The 21,473-nt window shown below is 52.1% G+C and overlaps 1 protein-coding gene across 1 annotated transcript in view; it reads left to right on the top strand.

The window, feature by feature from the left end:
* Positions 1 to 16,465: 16,465 nt before the first annotated feature.
* SPECC1 (sperm antigen with calponin homology and coiled-coil domains 1) overlaps positions 16,466 to 21,473 on the top strand; it is a 195,401-nt gene continuing 190,393 nt past the window's right edge. Inside the window, 1 exon segment of the mRNA XM_028499976.2 lies at positions 16,466 to 16,627. Coding sequence (XP_028355777.1) covers positions 16,481 to 16,627 — 147 coding nt within the window. The 5' untranslated portion in view covers positions 16,466 to 16,480.

Below are 21,473 nucleotides of genomic sequence, written 5' to 3' on the forward strand. Positions count from 1 at the left end.
GATGTAAGAAACGATCCTTTTGTAAAATAGGCAGAATTCAGGTCACATAGCTAGTAACGCTAATGTGAGGTCATAAGTATTTAAGCTAAGAACTTCCTTTAGGTATGGCCCAGTATCTCTCTAGGTCTTCTGACCAGTCTGTTCTGCACCACTCACTGTCTTTAAGGGAAATGATATATTGGCTTCATATATAAAGTCCACCAAAGATGTCTGCATGTACCAGGCCAGTGGTCGTCATCGTGGCCCCTTACAGGACTGAGAAAGGAATATTGTCTTCTAATGAGTTACATGGCTGGTACCAGAGGGAGAAAATTTTTGTTTTTGTTTTTGTTTTTTATTTTTATTTTTATTTTTTGCGGTACGCGGGCCTCTCACTGTTGTGGCCTCTCCCGCTGCGGAGCACAGGCTCCGGACGCGCAGGCTCAGCGGCCACGGCCCACGGGCCCAGCCGCTCCGAGGCACGTGGGATCCTCCCGGACCGGGGCACGAACCCGCGTCCCCTGCATCGGCAGGCGGACTCTCAGCCACTGCGCCACCAGGGAAGCCCCTGTTTTTTGTTTTTTAATTTTATTTTTTTACTGAAGTGTAGTTGATTTACAATGTTGTGTTAGTTTCAGGTGTATAGCAAAGTGATTCAGTTATATATATATACATATATATATATTCTTTCTCAGATTCTTTTCCCTTATAGGTTATTACAGAATATCGAGTATAGTTCCCTGTGCTCTACAGTAGGTCCTTGTTGCAGAAGGAGAAAAATTGATCTTTATGGTTGAGCAGTTATCTCTGCCATTGGGGAAGTCTGGTTAATGCACACGCACAGTGTACACGGGAGGTGGAGGAGGACACCAAAAGCAGAGAAAAAAGTTTACGTTTAAATTTTTCTTGTCTTGCCTTAAAATATGAATTTTATTTCATCAGAACCCAAGCCTGTGAATCAAGCTTCCCACGCAGACAGTTTTCATTTCTCTTGGATAAATACTGAGTAGTGGGATTACTAGATTGTATAATAAGCACATGTTTAATTTTGTAACGTTGAAAGCAAGAGGCCCCAAATGGAGTCGCTGATGCTGAGCCCCGCGTCACCAAACTTCACTTAATTACAGTTTCAGCCTCTCCCAGAAATAGGATCTTAAACCAGGGAATCGGGAATCCCCTGATCAGCACCAGTGAGGTCACCTGCCTGGTGGACCCCGGCATCCCCTAAAGGGAAGTGACCTTGCAGTAAGCAGCCCGCTTTTTGCCGAGTACAACTTCTTTGTTCCCTCTCCTTCTGCCTGTAAAAGTCTCTCGCTTTGTACAGCTCCTCGGAGCTCCTTTCTCTCTGCTAGATTGGATGATGACCAATTTATGAATCATTGAGTAAAAAAGCCAATACGATCTTTAAAATTTACTCAGTTAAATTTTGTGGGTTTTTTTTAACAATAAGAAGTGGCTACACTGATTTGCAAAGCAGCTGCACCAGTTTGCATTTCCATCAGCAATGAATGGGAGTTCCAGTTGCTCCATATCCTTGCCTGCACTCGTTTTTATTTTTTTTAAACTTCAAGCCATTCTAAGTAGACGTGTAGTAATATCTCCCTGTGGTTTCAATTCGCCTTTACTTAATGACTCACGACATTGAGTATCTTCTCATGTGTTTGTTTGCCGTCCGGTTATCTTCTTTGGTGAAGTGTTTAAATCTTTGACCATTTTTTATTGAGTTGTGTGTTTGGTCATTGTTGAGTTTTGTGAGTTTTGCTGAGTTTCCTCATGAATGCAGGAATCAGGTCCTTTATCAGTTTTGTGTTTTGCGGATGCTTCCCTTCCAGTTGGCTTTTCATCTTCTTGACAATGTCTTCTGAAGAGCAGAAGTTTTAAATTTTGATCAAGTCCAATTTATCAGTTTTTTAAAAAATTTTATTTATGGATCATGCTTTTGGCGTTGAGTCTAAGAACTCGTGGCCTGACTGAAGGTCACAAAGATTTTTCTCCTGTCTTCTTCTAGCAGCTTTCTAGTTTTATTGAGGTTTTCAGCCTGTCTTTACACAACATTGATTACGGCCCAGACGGTGGGTGGAGAGCTGTGGAACCACAGAGGAACGAGATGGTCCTTTGCTCCGGGAGCCTCTGGGCCGAGAAGCCGGGGTGGGAGATGAGTCAGCAGGGTGTCAGTCTGGTTGGGGTGCTGTGGACACTCCTTGCGGTGGGGAAGCAGGACAGGACAGTAGGGGTTAGGTTGGAAGTAGGAATGGGGGTGGGGACCCATTGTCCTGGGTGTGGAGTGGCCGTGGGGAGGCCTGGAGGCTGGTGACAGAATAGCCGCCCATGCTTTGTGGCGCTGGGATCTGAGTGCAGGGCGCCTGGCAGGCGTGGGCAGAGCACGAGGCGGGCCTCACCCCAGAACAAAGAGAAGGTGGGGGCAGCCTGGTGATGTGGCTCATGCCGGGCCCCCTGAGGGACAGGGGACTATCTTTCTTCACTGAAGGTCAGTCAGACACCCCCGTATCACAAAGAGCCCATCCTTAGGGGACGGCCACAGTGCTGTTGCATCCTCGTCTCAGGCTCCTACCCTGGGGGTGGACCGCAGAGCCGCCGCTGTCCTGCGGTTCCTTGTAGATTTGCTCCCAAGACCCCTGCGAGGCACCCATGATGGATGACAGGGTCGTCCCAGGAGCAGCCTGTACAGGATCCCTCATATTTGCGGCTATTGTATATATTTAATACACAATCCTCAAAGCGTGGTGTGCTGGGGAAAGATAGGGCATGCTCCAGGCACTGAATACGTTAACCCTGCAAAGGACAGCAGTTGCTTTCGTGAGCCAGCTGGCACTACAGGAAAATAGCTGGAGCCTGTGGCTTAGAAAAGAATATTTCAGGAATGTGAAAACAAAAAAGAAATCAGCACGTCCAGTGATTTAACTTAAGCCGGTAACAGTGAGGAAATCCAGAGCAATGGCAGAGTCCTACAGCCCTGGTGGAGGGATGGACTCTGCCCCTTACCCAGACGGGTTGTCTGCTACGCCTGGGGTGGCCAGTGCCACCTGCAGGGGCCTGACTCAGGCCCCTGCACGCTCTGTGCCTGTGGAAGCTCCAGGAAAGTTCTGTTTCCCCCTCATTTCCTCCTGTGGTCCAGGAGCCAACACAGGCAGCTAACAGGGTCGGCGGCTGTGCGGTCCCTCCCTTGGTCCCTGCCCTGCCCTGCTGTCCTGTCCCTGCACTCGAGGTGCTGCAGACCCAGCTCCTGGGGCCACAGCTGGGAGCCTGGCCCGCCCGCTGCCTCTCCTCCACCACCGCCAAGAGCCAAGGCTTCCATACACCCCCAAAGACACAATGAAAGGGCCCTTCATCTTCCTGGCCCGGTCCCTGCCTCCCTCCCTGGGCCCCCAGGATGAGAGTTCTCGCGGGAGTTTCTTCAGTGCCTTGGACAGACAGGCAGACAGATGGACGGGCTGCCGGGGACCACCCTGGCCGGCCTCCCGACACACCTGGGCCACGGCACGCAGCGTGGCTGACCTCCAGCTGAGACCCTGCCGCTCTGAACCCTTCAAGCTCCCATGACTCGGGGCTGCCTTTTCAGAATACTGTCATCATTATAGAAAACCCACAGCCGCCGACGGGGTCCTTTGTGGGTCTGTCAGGGACCACAGGTCTCTGAAGGTACCGATCAGAGGAGAAGTCCGCCCTTTCTGAGCAAGAAGCAAGAAGGCAGCCAGAGTCCATCTTGGTTTCTTCCCTATGCAAGTTCTTCATTTCGTTGAGCTCAAGGTTTACTTTGGTTATTCAATTGCTTGTTCCCAAACTCCTAATTTAGGAGCTTGGGATTAACATACACACTCTACTATATATAAAATAGATAACCAAAAATGTCCTACTGCATAGAACAGGGAACTATATTCAATATCTTGTAATCACCTATAAGGGAAAAGAATCTGAAAAAGAATATATATATGTATATGTAACTGAATCACTTTGCTGTACACCTGAAACTAACACAACGCTGTACATCAGCTATACTCCAATAGAAAAAAAATCCTAAAACAAATCGGTTGTTCCCACTGTCACACCCACACACAGACAGACACACACAGATGCACACACACACACACACACACACAGAGGCACAGACACAGACAATGCACACACAGGTACACGTACACACAGACAGACACACACAAGGTCAGAAACTGGCCAGACAGCTTGGGGTCTGTCAGGTGAGCCCTCCCTTTAGTCCTGAGGGCCCCCGCCTCTGCCATCTGCAGATGAGTGGTGAGGACCCGGTGGGGAGGAGCCCATCTTTGGGGAAAGAGAAACTTAAGTCGTAATGATTCAAGTATCGGAGGGGGGCTTCCCTGGTGGCGCAGTGGTTGAGAATCTGCCTGCCAATGCGGAGGACACGGGTTCGAGCCCTGGTCTGGGAGGATCCCACATGCCGCGGAGCAACTAAGCCCGTGCGCCACAACTACTGAGCCTGCGCGTCGGAGCCTGTGCTCCGCAACGGGAGAGGCGGCGACGGTGAGAGGCCCGCGCCCCGCGATGAAGAGTGGCCCCCGCTCGCCGCAACTGGAGAAAGCCCTCGCACAGAAACGAAGACCCAACACAGCCAAAAAAATAAATATAAATAAAGTATCGGAGGGGAGACGGCCATGGAGGAGGCCTGGCTTGTGACTCGGGACATCACACGGCAGAGCCTGTGACGGTGCAGAAGGGTTCACGCCCGCGCTCTTGCCCTGAGTCAGAGTGCAGGTGTGTGTGCTGGCATCTCCCACCACAGCTCGTGAATGTTGAGCCACTTTCTCAGCAAGGGGCCTTGGGAGGTGAACCTCCGCGGTTTCTCTTGAGCCCCGTGTACAGGGTGGAGAGTGTGGTGTGGGAGCTGCCCCTCCTGAGTCTGCAGAGCCGGGGCTGCCTTCTTCCTGGCCTCTATTTCCCTTTGGCCAGAGGCCCATGTGGCTAACGTATAGTGAGCCCAGGGGGGTGGTGGGTGTGGGGTGGGGCCCCATCTCTCCGCCCGTGGACGGAGGGCCCGTTTGCATCTGTGCCCTGTGGCGCTGGGGGAGGGGACTTGCGTGCCCCCCATCTCTGTAGGGCAAGTGCATTGAAGTGAGTGGGTGGAGGGCATAGGGTTTTGCTGGGGGTACTGGGGTCGGGGGCGGCATGCCCTGCAGTGTTTGCATTGTTTTCTAGAGGAAATAGAACAGGATGACTCAGAAGTGGCCGCCCGTTTCCTTGGAAGCTGTGCCACTGACATCATAGGGCTTTGCCCCTTGTCCCACCTGGCTGAGGGGCCCCTGGTAGGAACAAAGAAACAGAAAAGGCTGCATAAAAGGTACTTAGACTTGACACTTTAAATTATTGGGTCCCTAAACCTGTGGTTGCCATTGGCTACCACTTAACAGAGCATCAAACATAAATGCATGTATTGTGATGTTTTGGTTAAGGTGTCTGAAATCTTAGAGCATAAAATTGTAAACTATTATTGACTGTTACGGTGAAACTGGGATGTCTAGCACAAATTGATAAAGCGGTCCTTCGGGAATAAAGTCACGAATGGAGATGAATCAGTAGATGATTTCAGAGGTTTGGTGTTGATTAACTCCGGGAGCTATCTCTCCAGCATGTTGTAAGTTAATGAGATGAATTTCGTAAGGCTAATACATCAACATGAGCCCTGTTTTCAAGGTAATAACGCTGGAAGGCTCTGTATCAATATCCATGGGGTCCACGTCCTGAAAGCAATCTGGGGACTGCTTATTTGGTAGTTGTTTAGAGGCATTTATAAGTCTTAACAGGAGAAGAACTGTCTTTGCTTTATGGCTCCGTTTTGTGTTCTCTGATTAATTCAGCAAGTACTTTGTGAATCTGGGTGCCTGGCTAGCGAGGGAAGGGCAGGGAGACACTTGCACACATTTCTTCAATGACAGGCAGGATCTAAACATTCATTAGCTAATGTTGGTTAAGCACCTGCTCGGTGCATCCGGGAACAGGGTGACGAACCGGAAGGTAAGGTGCCCTGGGAGCTGCGGTGGGGGGGCGGGGGGGCGGAGGCTGAGGACCCATGACGGATGATCAGTAGCAGCCAGAGCCTGGCTTTGGTGATAGAAGCTCTGAAGAAATGACCGGGGTGCTGTGCGGTGGGCTCCTCCAGAGACTGGAAGGGAAAGGCGTTTTGGAGGAAGGACACCCCCTTTCCCCCCCCCGCCCCGCCGCCGTGTGAAGAGCTGGAGGGGGGCCTTCCAGTTCAACGGTCCTCCTTGGGAACCAGCTGGGCAGGTCCAGGGGCTGGAGTAGCTCCCACAGCACACAGGGGAGGGTCTCAGGATGCAGACGGGCAGCCCCCACCATGGCCTAGGACTTTGGGGTTTTGACAGAGATCTTGGATTTGCACTCTAAATATAGTGAGAAGCCACAGCAAGTTTCTCCGTAGGGAGGGACATGATCTGACTTGTGTGGGTTTGTTTGTTTTTTTAAAATAATTTTTAAAATTTAAATCGTGGTTAAAAACACACACATACCATAAAATGTACCACATTGGCCGTTTTTATGGTTTGTGTTTTTAAAGAGCCCTCCGGCTGCTGAGTGGCGTGAACGGTTGTGGGCACGATGGCAGGAACAGGGCTGGGGACCCGGGGAGGCGGCGGCATCAGGAGGGGCCAGGACGGGGGCGGGCAGGGAAATGCGGGGGCAGGCTTGGGCGGGTGAGTATCAGAAAGTCTTGTTGGCAGAGCCTGGCAGGAGGGGCCGGAGCATTCCTGGGGGAGGTCCCTGCGGAGGGTCCTGGGGCCGTGGATGCCCGCAGCCGAGAACGGTGCAGAGGCCTGGGCCCGGCTGCGCTGCGGGGCAGAGCTCAGCTGGGCAGAGTCCCTTGATCTGGAGCGAGGCTGAGCCCAGGCCCCGGCTCGGGAAGGGAGCAAATTCCTGGGGCCTCACTGGTCGCCGACTGTGAAGCATGGTGCCATCTGTGCCTCTGGCCCCGAGCCCGGCACGGAGACGGTGCGGGAGCAGCAGCCTGGAGATGAGCGCCCCCCGAGGGCCCGCGCGCGAGCCGGGCAGGAGGGTTGCGGGGAACGGCCGACCCCGGGAGGGAGGGGCCGGGGCTCTGCTCAGTCCATCCGGAGAAGAAGGAGGGCTCGCGGGCTTGGTGCCGAGCCTGAGCTCCCCGGGCAGGCGGCCGTGGGTGTGCAAGCGGCCCCGGGCCCGCGGGGGGCCACGATGCTCGGAGGTTTTGAGTCTGGGAGGCCGGGAGGGAGGCCTCAAGGATAACAGAAACGGGAAGTCGGGAGAAGCTGCCGGGTCAGGACTGCCTCTGCGCTGTGCTCGGGCAGGCGGCCCCCGGGAAGGCGACAGGCCAGCTGCGTGGCGGGTCGGTGGACAGACGAGGGTAGGAGCCGCGGGGAGGCCCTCCTGGGCTGGGGGGGGCTTCTCACTTTGGAAGGCGGGTGGGAGATGGCCAGGCCTTCGTTTGTCCCTCCACGTTGCCACCACCTTGTGGGCGCCGCCTCAGTGGTGGCCGCTCCACCCCTCCAGCCCCGCCTTCTCCGGGAGCCCGTGGGGAGCCCTGCAGGGTCGGGGAGGGGAGAACGCCCCTGAGGCCTTTCTCTCCCCAGCTCCTCCCGCCGCGCCCCCCCCGCCCCCAGTGCTACCGAGTTGTCTGGGTTAGCTGCATTTCTCTATCGAGGCCTCAGCTTCTGCCCTCGGTCCAGCTCTCTCCGGGTCCCCGCGGGCCGGGGGTGATAATGTCCTAGCCCGTGTTGCTCCTCTAGGCCGGCCCAGCCCCTTGTAAACGGGTCCTTTTGGAGCTCTCCCCGGTTTCCCAGCTGATATCTGTCCCAGACAGTGGCAGGGGCATCGTGTGACTGAGCAAACGTACGACTCAAGATGCTTTTGCCGAAACGGAGGTGAAAGTCTGCTGTTCTCTCCTACACTACAGCTTTTGTTTTGTCTTTCTTATCACATCTTTAAAAAATTGTGGTAAAATACACATAATATAAAATTTACTGTCTTAACCATTTTTAAGTGTTTTGTTCCGTGGCATTAAGTACAGTCACACTGTTGTGCAACCGTCGCCACCATCCGTCCCCAGAAGTGTGTTTATCTTACAAAACTGAAACTCTGTCCCCATTAAACAATAACTCCTATTCCTCCCTCCCCCAGCCCCTGGCCCCCACCATTTTACTTTCTGTTCCTGTGAATTTGACTCCTCTAAGTACTTCATAATTGTAGTCATACAAGTGTGTTTGTCATTTTCTGCCTGGCTTATTTCACTTAGCGTAATGTCCTCAAGATTCATCCATGCTGTAGAATGTATCAGAATTTCCTTCCTTTTTAAGACTGAGTAATATTCCGCTGGATGTATAGACCACATTTTGTGTATCCACTCATCCATCAGTGGACACTTGGGTTGCTTCCACCTTTTTTGGCTGTTGTGAATAATGCTGCTCTGATCATGGGTGTGCAAATATCTCTTTGAGACCCTGCTTTCAATTCTTTGGGGAATGTGCCCAGAAGTGGAATTGCTGGATCATACGGTAAAATCTATTTTTTACTTTTTGAGGAACTGCCATACTGTTCTCCATAGCAGATGCACCATGTTACATTCCCAGCAACGGTTCACAAGAGTTCCAAATTTCTCCACATCCTTGCCAACATTTGTTATTTTCTGGTTTGGTTTGGTTTGGTTTGGTTTGGTAGTACCCGTCCTAATGGGTATGAAGTGGTATCTCATTGTGGTTTTGACTTGCATTTCCCTAATGATTAGTGATGTTGAGCATCTTTTCGTGTACTTATTGGCCATGCATATATCTTCTTTGGAGAAATGTCCATTCAGCATTTCTCCATCTTTAAATCAGGTTTGTTTTTGCTGTTGAGTTGCAGGAGTTCTTTATATATTCTGGATATTAGCCCTGTCTTAGTCTGCCTGGGCTGTCATAACAAAATACCATAGACTGAGTGATTTAAACAACAGAAATTGATTTCTTACAGTTCTGGAGGCTGGGAAGTCCCAGAGCAAGGTATGTATGGCTGATTTGGTGCTTGGTGAGGGCTCTCTTCCTGGCTTGCAGACGGCCGCCTTCTCACTATGTCCTCCCATGGCTTTTCATCAGTGTGTGTGCACAGGAGAAAGATCTCTCTCTACCCCTCTTCTAATAAAGCCACCAATCCTATTGGATTAGGACCCACCCTTATCACTTCATTTAACCTTACTTTACCTCCTAAAAGCCCTATCTCCAAATGCAATCACACTGAGAATTGGGGCTTCAACATGTAAATGTGGTGGGACAGGGGACACAATTCAGTCCACAGCAAACCCATTTGCCAATATTTTCTTCCATTCTGTGAGGTGCCATTTTACTCTGTTGACTGTGTTCTTTGATGCACAAAAGTGTTTAATTTTGACATATTCCAATCTGTCTAGTTTTTCTTGTTGCCTGTGCTTTTGGTGTCATATTTAAGAATTCATTGCCAAATCCAATGTCATAAAGCTTTTCCCCTGTGTTTTCCTCTTAAGAGTTTGACAGTTTGGGCTCTTATATTTTGGTCTTTCATCCATTTTGAGTTCATTTTTGTATATGGTGTAAGGTAAGGGTTCAACTTCATTCTTTTGGTATGGCTATCCAGTTTTCTCAGCACCATTTGCTGAAAAGACTGTCCTTCCCTATTGAATGGTCTTGGCACTAGACTGTAGTTTGTATTCTTAGTTACTCTTTCAACAGACCTTTTCAAACTATTCCTATAGAAAGAGCTCTTGGAAGTATTTTATTTCCGTCTCCTTTCTACTGCCTTGGCTCATTCTTTTAATTCTTTGATGTGAAGCCATGTTATAGGTAAGGAAATAACTACTGATTAGTGGCCACCAGCTCTGTGGGATGCCGGCTTCTTGGTTCAGCTTTGGAGACAGAAGGATGTCCTGGGGCAGCGATTCTCAGGGTTTGGTCTCAATATAGCTCCCAGATTACAGCCTCTCTCTAGGGTCTGCATTTCATATTTAGAGACCAGCTCCTCCTGTTTCTTATTCCAGATTAAGCTCTATTTGTTATGGTCTCCACCTCGTGTCAGTGTGTCATAGTTTCTGCAAGTCCCTATTCCATTTCCAGAGTTTGTCTTTGGCTTGAGATGGTATGGCTAGTGCTGTGCAAATGTTCTCTGCTGTTTGGTTTTTGTCTTATCCCTTCTTGGTTCTCATTTTCTTTCAATGACTTCTCCTGATAGGATCAGTGAATTCTTGTTTGCCATTTTCCTTCTGATGCTGCGTGGAAACCTGTTCTTTTCTTTATTTACCAGGAAGGAATCTAAGGCTAACGGGATGATTTTTCATGTCGAGACTAACAGGAAATAATAAGCTTCGAAGAGTTTCCTGTGGCCTCCAGCCGAAGTCTGGGATTCCCTCGGCTGCTCCCAAACTAGATTTTCAGCGTAAACCTTCCAGTGTTGGCGTAAACGAACCAGGTGCCTGTCTAAGCATCAGCGCCCGAGGAGCCTCCCTCTTCCTCTGGAACTGAGTTTCTCGACCTCGACTCTTGACATTTTAGCCTGGATCATTCTTTGTCGTGGGGCTGCCCTTTGGGTACTGGGATGTCCAGAAGCGTCCCTGGCTCTACCCTAGCACCTCCCCCCACCCCAAGTTGTGACAACCCAAAGCAGCCGCACACATTGCCAGATGTCCCCCCGGGGGCAGAATCAGCCACTCACCCTGCTGAAGAGGTCAAGAGCAAACTGGGCATGTGTTCTAGAAAGCTCTAGCTAGATATTTTCGGCATGCTGTTCACTTGCCTTCTATTTCCTGCCCAGTCCCCTGGTAGTTGAGCTATGTGAACATTCTGCATCTGTTCGTTCTCAGACTTGAATGCCTCAGTTCTCGGCTTCCTGGGGCTTATTGTACTTGGAGTGCAAACCTCAATGCCCTCTCCCACTCGCGGACACTCCTTATTTTTTTCAAAATTTATTTTTGGCCAAGCCGCGCGGCACGCAGGATCTTAGCTCCCCGACCAGAGATCGAACCCTCACCCGCTGCAGTGGAAGCGCAGAGTCTTAACCACTGGACTGCAGGGGAAGTCCCTGGACACTCCCTATTATTTGTGATGGTCCAGAATGGTTTCCCAGTCGCCTTTCCGTTTTCTTGCCTTAAAAGGGTTACCAGGGCTTCCCTGGTGGCGCAGTGGTTGCGCGTCCGCCTGCCGATGCCGGGGAACCGGGTTCGCGCCCCGGTCCGGGAGGCTCCCACGTGCCGCGGAGCGGCTGGGCCCGTGAGCCATGGCCGCTGGGCCTGCGCGTCCGGAGCCTGTGCTCCGCAGCGGGAGAGGCCGCAGCAGGGGGAGGCCCGCGTACCACAAAAAAAAAAAAAAAAAAAAAAAAAAAAAAGGGTTACCAATCTGAGGGCCGAGACACCCTCTCCAGGCCAGGTTCTGAAGGCGGTGATGAAGCAGCCCAGCAGCGTGTTGGAGGGGCTCTGACCCTCCGCGGTGCCCGGACACTCAGCGTATTCCTAACTGTGTTCCTTGTTCCCTCTCTCTCTTCTCTCTTTTCTACTTAACTCCATACAATTAATGAGGTTTAAAGAGAAGTCTTGCACGATTCCTGCGAGGAAAGAAGCTTGATAATTAAACAAAATGAACAATTTAAGGAAAACACCCCTGGGAAGACCCTCTCCCCACCCCTGTGGGAGTGAATTCCTAAATTTAACTGTACTGTGGACCCTAGAATAACACGGGTTTGAACTGCGTGGCTCTACTTACTTACAGGTGGATGTTTTTCAACGGTGGATGCAACCATCTTTGAGATGTTTCGGAGGATTGTTAGACATCAGGGAATTAGTCATCGAAACTTTTTTTTTCATGATCTTGTCCTTGGCCAGAACCCGTCTATTTCTTTTCCGTTACTAGTTCACATGCCTAAGAAAGGCATCATTCCCCCGGCACTCACGCCCGTGTCTGCCTCTCAGCAGCGGGGGCCGGTTCTGGGGACTGTAAGGTGTCTGCTCTCGGTGTGCGTCCTCCGCCGCGCTTTCCCTCTTTGACGTTTCCAAGTGAAAACACGCCGCTCTGTGTATAAAGAGAGCTCTTTCCGTAAGTGGCCCCGGCCAGTGCACGTTGATCCCACAGACCCACCGCTGGGCGTTGCTGAGCTAATAAAGCAGAGCGGCCCTCAGCTGAACACGGTGAACGGTTGTGGGGGGCATCTGGTGTTTGCTGAGTGTCTTCTGGGTGCCGCGTCCTCCTTCATCTTCAGTCGTGCGGCGCGGGCACCAGTAACTCCATTTATCGGGGGACGATGTGGGGAATCACAGTGTTCAGCAAGCATGCCCGAGCTCACGCGGTGAACGGTGGAGCCGCGTTTTGACCAGGAGCACTGGCTCCAAAAGCCCGTGTGCTTTCCCGTGGGAGAAGGATTATCCAGGGAGGCCGTACCCAGCCCTGGTGTGTAAGAGCCCATTCAAACTGGGTTTGAATCCTGGCTGTATCATAAACTCTGTGGTCTGGGCAAGTTGCTTAACCTCCCTGAGCGGAGGTGACCCTTACCTCGTAGGATTACAGGGAGGGTTTGACACCAGGCCCGGGGTGAGGGGCGAGAGGAGGGTCGGAGAGGAGACGGTGGGAAGCGGCTTGGGTGAAAGTCTGCAGAAACGAGGAGCGGGCCTGAGGGCACCTGCCCCCTGCCAGCAGGAGGCCTTCTTGGGCGTGGACAGAGGGCAGGGCCAGAGCAGGCCGATTTGGAGATTTGGAGAACGCTAGGAGGACACCAGTCCTGCTGGATGGGGGCGGGCGATGCTTGACAAGGTCCTGGACGTGGAGGGCGAGGAGAAGGGTGCAGAGCTGGCCTTCAGCCTGCCTGGAGCCGTGTCCCCACCCTCCGCCATCATCCTTTCGTCGGCCGTCCCTGGAAAGCTGCTCTGATCTGGCAGAGCCCACTACCCGCCCTGGCATCCCACCCCCTGGCGCTCTCCCTCCCATTAGGGCTCTCTTCCTGGTTCAAGAGGGGACATCACTCATTTCATTTCTGTGTATTTTGAATTCTGGAAGAGGACGGAATTTGAAGAGCCTGGCTGGTGCACGAATACAAAATAGAAACCTCCGTCTGGGGAAATAACGGGAAAGACACGTGAAGGGAGACAAGGAAAAAGAGCCTGGCAGTGAGGAGGGCCCGCGGCAGGAAGGCCCTCTGTGTACACTTGTCTGGGAGTAATTTGATGGGTTCAAGGTTCTAGGAGAATAAAGAAAGGTGTGATGATGCAAATGAAGTAAACCTGAGAATTCTGCCTCAGAGCAAGTAACCAGGCAGGCTTTGAAAAGTGGCTGCATGAAAAAAAAAAAAAAAAAAAAAAAGTGGCTGCGTGTTTTTCAGGTGATTGTCTAGAAGGTTGTCAGAGATTAAGAGTTTAGATCTGGAATTTTGACTAGGATGCCTTTTTCCTCCTCTCCCCGCCCCTCCCCTCCCCTTCCCTCCCCTCTCCTTTCCTTTTCCTTCTCTCCTTCCTTTCTTCTTTCCTTCCTTTGTTTATTTCTGTTATTGTTATTACTTTTTTTTTTTTTTTTGCCAAGGACTTAGGGCAACATTGGGGAAATTTTCTATCATCTTTCTTCTGCTTTTCCTCTTCACATTCTTTCTTCCTTCTGGGGAATAAACAAGAGGCATTTCATTTCAGGGGTGACCTGGGCAGATTTTGGAAAGCATAGATGCATTGCAGAATCACCTATGTTTTCAGCAAGTAAGCCCTGCAATAATCATCTCTAAGTAGTTGCAATCATCACGTAAAAGGGTGCCTTCATGAAACGTATTTTATTTCTCGTCTCCATGAGTCAAACTGACATGTTACTGGTTGTTCCTGCAGTCCTGGATAAAATTCATCAGTAATTCTCTCCAAGAATCACTCAGGCTGTGTTCGTTCATTTTATGTTTATATTCATTTAATAAAATTAGCTGCTCTATAGGTCTTAACCTAGGCATTCTTTCATTGTTGCTGTGGAAACCAGAATGAAAAATTGTGGGCCGAGAAAGAAAAATAGCTGGCGCTGAACATCGTAAAGTACACGAGAAGTGGTTTTTTGATATAGAATTTTAAAAAATCATGATACCTGGAACCAAGCTGAGACTATTGAACTAATCATATGACTGAAATCGTGAATAATTTTTCTCAAAAACACTTTAGAAAACAAATCACTGTCTTAAAAATATTATTTTCACAGGACTTCCCTGGTGGTCCAGTGGTAAAGAATCTGCCTTGCAATGCAGGGGACGGGGGTTCGATCCGTGGTCAGGGAACTAAGATCCCCCAGGCTGCGGGGCAGCTAAGCCCACGCACCACAACTACTGAGCTCACATGCCGCAAACTACAGAGCCCGTGCGCCACAATTAGAGAGAGAAAACCCCTGCACCCCAACCAGAGAGAAGCCCGTGCGCTGCAACGAAAGGTCCCACATGCTCCAACTAAGGCCCGACGCAGCCAAAAATAAATAATAAATAAATCTTTTAAAAAATATTATTTTCACCTGTGGCCACGTTGGCCCAGCTGCCAGGATAGCAGTGCTGCAGAATGAGCCCCAGGTGGGGTCTTGGACCCCTGCCACCAGCTAATCCCTTTAAGTAGGAGCAGGAACTGGATGGCCCTGGCTGGGACGCTGTGGGTTGAAATGGTGTCCCTGGGAAAGGAGATAAGAATGGGAGGAGGACCCCACTGCGCCAGGCTGGGGGTGGTGGGCAGCCTGTTCTTTTTCTCAGAGGGGCGGACAGGGTGTCCTGGGATGCGGTGAGGGGAGAGGAGGCCCAGGGCCGCTCTGAGCACCAGCTGCGATCCCGGGGGGCAGTTATTTAGCCCCGGGTCCTGTGAGTGCGGCCACCGGCATTGGCTGTCACCTAGTGGTGTTTTCTGTTCGTTTGTTTAAATTTTTATTGGAGTATAGTTGCTTGACAGTGTTGTGTTAGTTTCTGCTGTACAGTAGAGTGAATCCGCTATACGTATACAAATAGCCCCTCTTTTTTGGATTTCCTTCCTAGTGGTGATTTAAAGTGCTTTTTTCAGTTTGTTTCTTTTTTTTTTTTTTTGCGGTACGCGGGCCTCTCACTGCCGTGGCCTCTCCCGTTGCGGAGCACAGGCTCCGGACGCGCAGGCTCGGCGGCCACGGCTCACGGGCCCAGCCGCTCCGCGGCACGTGGGATCCTCCCGGACCGGGGCGCGAACCCGTGTCCCCTGCGTCGGCAGGCGGACTCTCAACCGCTGCGCCACCAGGGAAGCCCTTCAGTTTGTTTCTTGTCTGCGCTTTTGGTCTTCTGGCTCACATCCCTGGTCATGAGAATCCACGGGGACAGCAGAGTCAGGGTCCCGTTGTGCTGCTGGGAACAAAACGGGCTCAGAGAGGTTAAGAGACGGCCGGCCCACCTCCTCAGCACTGACCGAAGGGCTCAGGCTGTCTTGCTTGCCTTTGGCTGCGGGTGTACACTGCCCCACCCCCAGGTCTTTAACCGCATCCTGCTCCTTTGCATAAACTGTCCTTCATAGAATGTTTTAGTTAGGGCGGGTAACTCTGTCCTATGATGTCAGGTTCTACCCAATTAAAATCTGCCCTGTTAATTTTTAAAAACTTATTTCACAGATTTATTGAGGGTGCCCTATTACTTTTTGATACCATTTTTGTCCAAAAGAAGAAAAAACCTGTGCTTCTGTGAAATCTGTTTTTCAAGTAATTCATTTATGTCTACTTGGAAATTATGTAAGTTGCTCAATTATCAACCCTAAAACGGCAAGGCTTATGGACATAACGTGTCTTGACTCAAGCTGACCTGTTTTATGTGGGGATATATATATATACACACATATATATATATGTATGCATGCAGTAAGACTGTGCTAGGTGCCCCTGACCAAGGAGAAGCCATCATTTTGCCAAAGAGTAATGTCAGAGCATCAGTAATACTGCACTTAAAAAAAAAATCATTTATTTTTGGCTGCGTTGGGTCTTCGTTGCTGCGCGCGGGCTTTCTCTAGTTGCGGCGAGCGGGGTCTACTCTTCGTTGCGGTGCGCGGGCTTCTCATCGCGGTGGCTTCTCTTGTTGCGGAGCACGGGCTCTAGGTGCCTGGGCTTCAGTAGTTGTGGCCCGTGGGCTCAGTAGTTGTGGCTCGCGGGCTCTAGAGTGCAGGCTCAGTAGCTGTGGCGCACAGGCTCAGTAGCTCCACGGCGTGTGGGATCTTCCCGGACCAGGGCTCGAACCCGTGTCCCCTGCATTGGCAGGCGTATCCTTAACCCCTGCGCCACCAGGGAAGCCCGCACATGTGTTGTTAATGGTTTGGTGAAGGCTGCTGTGAAGCCAGAGAAAGGAACCTGCTGCAAAGGTACCTTCTCAGTAGTGAGATGCTCTATGTGCAGCCCCGTCCCAAAGGCTCGTCCTCCGTGACCCCGGTGGTGCCCGTGGTGGGTGGGGATGGGTCTCTGTGATATCGCTCAGCAGGGTCAAGTGTGGACACACGCTTTTTCTTTTCTGCTCTTGTACAGAAGGACCCACTGGGACAAACATGAGGAGTGCAGCCAAGCCCTGGAGTCCAGTCACCAGAGTGGGAAGCCATGGGGCGGAGCGCGCGCGAGCCCTCCCCGTCCCCTCTCCCGGCATGAAGAGCTCCAAGTCGTCCACCTCGCTGGCATCTGAGTCCCGACTCAGCAAGGTATGGACGGGACACACAGGGCAGGGCTGCTGGGCGCCCCGCGACAGTGAGCGAGGCCCCAGGAGCCCCGGCATAGCTTGACCTAAAGGCGCAGAGCGAAGGGGATGCAGTCGGAGGGCCCTGGGGTGGAGAGGGGAAATGTGCAGGTTAACGGGGTGACTGGGACCCCCTGCCCTGGACCACGTGGACTCTCCAGCCAGAGTTTGCCCCCAGCACCCACTAGACCGGCCCAGCGTCACCAGGATCCTGATAATCCAGGTGTCAGCTCCCCACCCGCCTGCGGCTGGGGTCCCTTCTCTCCGTGTTCCTCTCCCCCGGCCCCGGGCAGCCCCTGGGGGCTCCACTGCCGGCCCCTTCTCACCCCCAAGGTGTTCCTAATGTCAGGTGGGCGGGGCGCCTCCTTCCTCACCCTGAGATGAAACTCAGAGACCGTGTCCCCTACCTTCACACACACTTTGGAGAAGTCAGTGTAGTATCCTAACTATAAAAGCCAAACAAAAGGAACATCACTTGCAGGTAAATAATCCGCGTTTCTACCCACGTCTGCCTGCGCGTGACTCCGCTGAAGGGCCCCCGTGCTCCTTGGAGCCCTGTGGACGTGGCAGCTCCGGACAGACGGATTCAGGGTTGTCGTGCTGACCTCTCAGATACCAGGAAGGCTGGGGGGAGACGCGTGACATGTTGGTTTGAATGCTGAGCGCTCTTGGTAAAGTTCTGAACCCAAGTGCAGTCTCCCCTCGTTACTCTTAGAAAGTTGAGTGTATCTTAAAGTTGTGCAAGAAATACACTGTTTTTACATGTAAAACAAAGGGATGCTGTCGGCTCGGATAACAATAAGATGCTCCACCGCTGAGTGGCTGGAACCCGTGAGGCGTGTGGGATGCAGGGCAGTTCTTTGTGCCAGATTGTCACGTTCACGGTCTCCATCCTCCCGTCCCTTAGGTGTCAGTAGCACCTCCGATTGCAGTGGCAACTAAAGATGCCCCCACAGATTTCCGACACACTCCCTGAGGGACAGCACCGTCCCTGGTGAGGACACTTGTTCTAGGTGACAGCTTCTGCTCTCATGAATTTTAACACTGTGGGTGGATGACCCACAAATTTGCACCTCCAGCCAGCGCTCCTCCAACTGCCTTTGTGACACCACCTCTTGGATGTCTACAAGGCACCTTGAAGGTGACCTGTTCAACACTGAATCTGTTCTTCCTCCTCTCCATCTCTCTCCTGCCCCCGCAAACCTGCCGCCCCTGCCCCTGGTGACTCTTCCCATTTGAGTAAACAGCAACTCCATCTTTCAGTCGCTCAGGCCAGAGCCCCTGGCATCATCCTTGGACCCTCCTTTTCTCACATCCCAGGGTCCATCGGCAAAATGCCATCTACCTTAAAAATAGATGTCAACTCCCACCGGCTCTTACCGCCTCCTGGGGACCCCCGGGGACACGCCACCACCTTCCTGCTTTTGACTCGAGGCCTATGCTCCGTTCTCAGCAGAAGCTGAGTGGTCCTTTCAACACAAGTCACGTCACTTCTCTGCTTAATACGCTCCAGGCTCTCCCCACCGACTCAGGGGGGAGCAAAGTCCAACCCCTACCGCCACCCAGGCTGCCCGGGCTCCGGGCACACGGCCTCCAGGTGCCCTGGCGCTGTCCCTTGTGCGAGCCAGGTGTGGTAGCTGCCGCTCAGCCTGGGGCGTCCCCCCTCCACGCCTGCACTCTGCCGCTTCTCCTCCCCTAAGTCTGTGCTCAGGGTCACCTTGACGGGCGCGCCCCTGACCAGTCTGTGTAAAGTGTGGCCTTGGCCCGTCCTCCTCGCCCTGCCTCCTTTTCCTTCTCAGCTCTTAGGACCCTCACACCCACCTGCGTGGTTACTGTCGTCTCCCTGTGGCTAGACTGGAAGCCCCACGAGGGCCGGGACCATCTGCTCTTTGGTTTGTCACAAGCTGTGTCCTTCACGCTTAGGAGAGCACCCGCTACCTGGCAGCGCTCCACGTGGATTGAACGCCCGAGCACACCTGTTCTCCCGGGGGTGATGGATGTGGAACAGGGGGAGCTCGCTCGGAGAGGGGGTCGGGACCCCTGGCTGCATTGGGACCCCCAGCTCTGCCCCTTTCTAGCTGTGAAACGTCGGGCAAGCTATGTAGCTGCCCTGAGCTCCGAGATGGGATGAGCACCGTATTTGCCACAAGGAGTAAATGTGGATAAAGTATCCTACATATAATTTTGATCATTATTCTAATATCCCAGACTTGACTGTTATTTCCGTGATTTTAATTTTTATTATCTTTGACCTATAGCACATTTGGGAGACATCTCTAATATGGATTTTAAATGAATACATACATTTCCCCCAGAACTTAGAGCTTCTGGAATACATTAAAATATTTTAAAAGCAGTATTTTAAAAAAGGTCTGAAGCTCATGTGTTTCCTAAAGACAATGAAACGGTGGCCGCTCTGCCTTTGATGGGTGTGTGTTTTGGAAACTTGTTCCACGGGGAGAATGTCGGGGGAAAAGCAAATACTCCTGTGGAGACTCTCAGCTCTCGTCCTGGTCCTTGGGGTCCCCGGGCCCGACCCTGTAAAAGAGGATGGCGGGGCTTGGGGGAGGGAGTAGCGGAGAGCCATGCCCCCCTGCACCTGTCTGGCTCTGACCCTCTCTGCTGCCCGCCTCAGTGGACAGAGGAAGAAGACAAAAAACCCGGAGAACAGAAGAGAAAGAGGCAACAGCGATGGACAGGAGAGCAAGCAGATTTCCCCCCGAGTGTTTACTACGGAAATCTGTGAGCGTTCAGAGAAGTTGACTCACACGGTGAACACGGCGCCCCACCACCTGGATGCCACAGTTATCGTCTTACTACGACTGCTCTGTAGGAGACGGACACATATGGGATGGACAGATGTGTTTTCACTGGCCCCAAAAAGGAAAGCTAAAACAAATGCACCAAAAGTAGGATGAAATACCCTACTGCAGATGCTGGCCTGAGCTGAAGGAGCCCTGGGGGAGCAGGTGGGGGAACAGGAGCCTGGATGGGACGGGGTGGGGGGCGGGGCTACCGTGAGTCTTCCTTGTGTCTCTGAGCACAGCACAGGGAGGCAAGTACCCGGACTGCTCTGATGCAGACAGGCTGCGTCACGGCGGCCACTTACGCGGCCCAAGTCCATCAGTCAGGACTCTCCTGGTCGCAAATGACAAAACACCCGGGTCACTGTGTGCAGGCCAATGGTGCAAGACCGGAGCACAGAGAGGCCAGGACCACAGACTGGGGTGTCCCAGGACTTCGTGTCACCTGTCTCTGCTTCTCTGTCGCCTGCACGTGGTATGAAGCACGGCTGCCAGCCGGCCCAAGCCTCCCTCATCCCTTGGAAGGCCCAGCTGCTTCTTTGCTTCTGGCTGGTTAAAAACAAAAGCAAGAGAAAAATTGGCTAGGCACGGGTCGTGTATTGATGCTCCCCAGTCTCCTGTGGCCAGGGTTCAGGGTGCCTGGAAAGCAGAGTCTTAAGGTTTATGTCCTCTACGAGTCTTGGGGACCCGGTCAGTCCTGTCATTGTCCTTTGGGAGTGAATGCTCCACCCCTGCGCCGCCTGAGAGAGGAGCCACCAGCCCCGTGTGGCGATGAGCCCTTGACACGTGCTGTGAGTGCAAAATACACACCAGAGTGGTCGCCTCGCCATCTTCATGTCTCCTTGACGTCCTCAGAGACGCTGGCTTCCCCACCTCCTGCCTCTGCTAAGCCCTGCCTCAGACACCCCGTCCCGGGAAGGGAATAGAGGATCTGCCCCGATACGGCGGGACCAACTGCAGCTTCCTGTGGCCACAAGAAGGCGTAGCTAAGACATTCTCTAGGAATCTTCTCTACTCTCCCTTCTAACTTGCTGCACCAAATCTGTCAGGCCCTAAAGAGAAACAAGCAAGACAGAAAAGAGTCAGAAGAACCTATACTTCTTCCTCCATGAAGCAAATTATCCTTAAAGAAAAGCAAAACCGTGTGGCTGACAGGGTCTTGGTGCTCCGGCCGGGTGTCAGGCCTGTGCGTCTGAGGTGGCAGAGCCGAGTTCAGGACATTGGCCCACCAGACACCTCCCAGCCCCATGTGATATCAAAGGGCGAAAGCTCTGAAAGACTTCAGAGTAATGAGAGTAAAGATGATCCAAAATCTTGGAAATAAAATGGAGAAAATACAAGAAATGTTCCAAATCTGTCAGGCCCTAAAGAGAAACAAGCAAGACAGAAAAGAGTCAGAAGAACCTATACTTCTTCCTCCATGAAGCAAATTATCCTTAAAGAAAAGCAAAACCGTGTGGCTGACAGGGTCTTGGTGCTCCGGCCGGGTGTCAGGCCTGTGCGTCTGAGGTGGCAGAGCCGAGTTCAGGACATTGGCCCACCAGACACCTCCCAGCCCCATGTGATATCAAAGGGCGAAAGCTCTCGCAGAGATCTCTATCTCAACGCTAAGACCCAGCTCCACTCAACTGCCAGCAAGCTACAGTGCTGGACACTCTATGCCCAACAACTAGCAAGACAGAAACACAACCCCACCCATCAGCAGAGAGGCTGCCGAAAATCATACTAAGCTCACAGACACCCCAAAACACACCACTGGACTCAGTCCTGCCCACCAGAAAGACAAGATCCAGCCTCGTCTACCAGAACACAGGCACCAGTCCTCTCCACCAGGAAGCCTACACAACCCACTGAACCAACCTTACCCACTGGGGGCAGACACTGAAAACAACGAGAACTACGAACCTGCAGCCTGCGAAAAGGAGACCCCAAACACAGTAAGATAAGCAAAATGAGAAGACAGAGAAACACACAGCAGATGAAGGAGCAAGGTAAAAACCCACCAGA

The sequence above is a fragment of the Physeter macrocephalus genome, chromosome 14 (assembly GCF_002837175.3).
Source record: "Physeter macrocephalus isolate SW-GA chromosome 14, ASM283717v5, whole genome shotgun sequence".
NCBI classification, from domain to species: Eukaryota; Metazoa; Chordata; class Mammalia; order Artiodactyla; family Physeteridae; genus Physeter; species Physeter macrocephalus.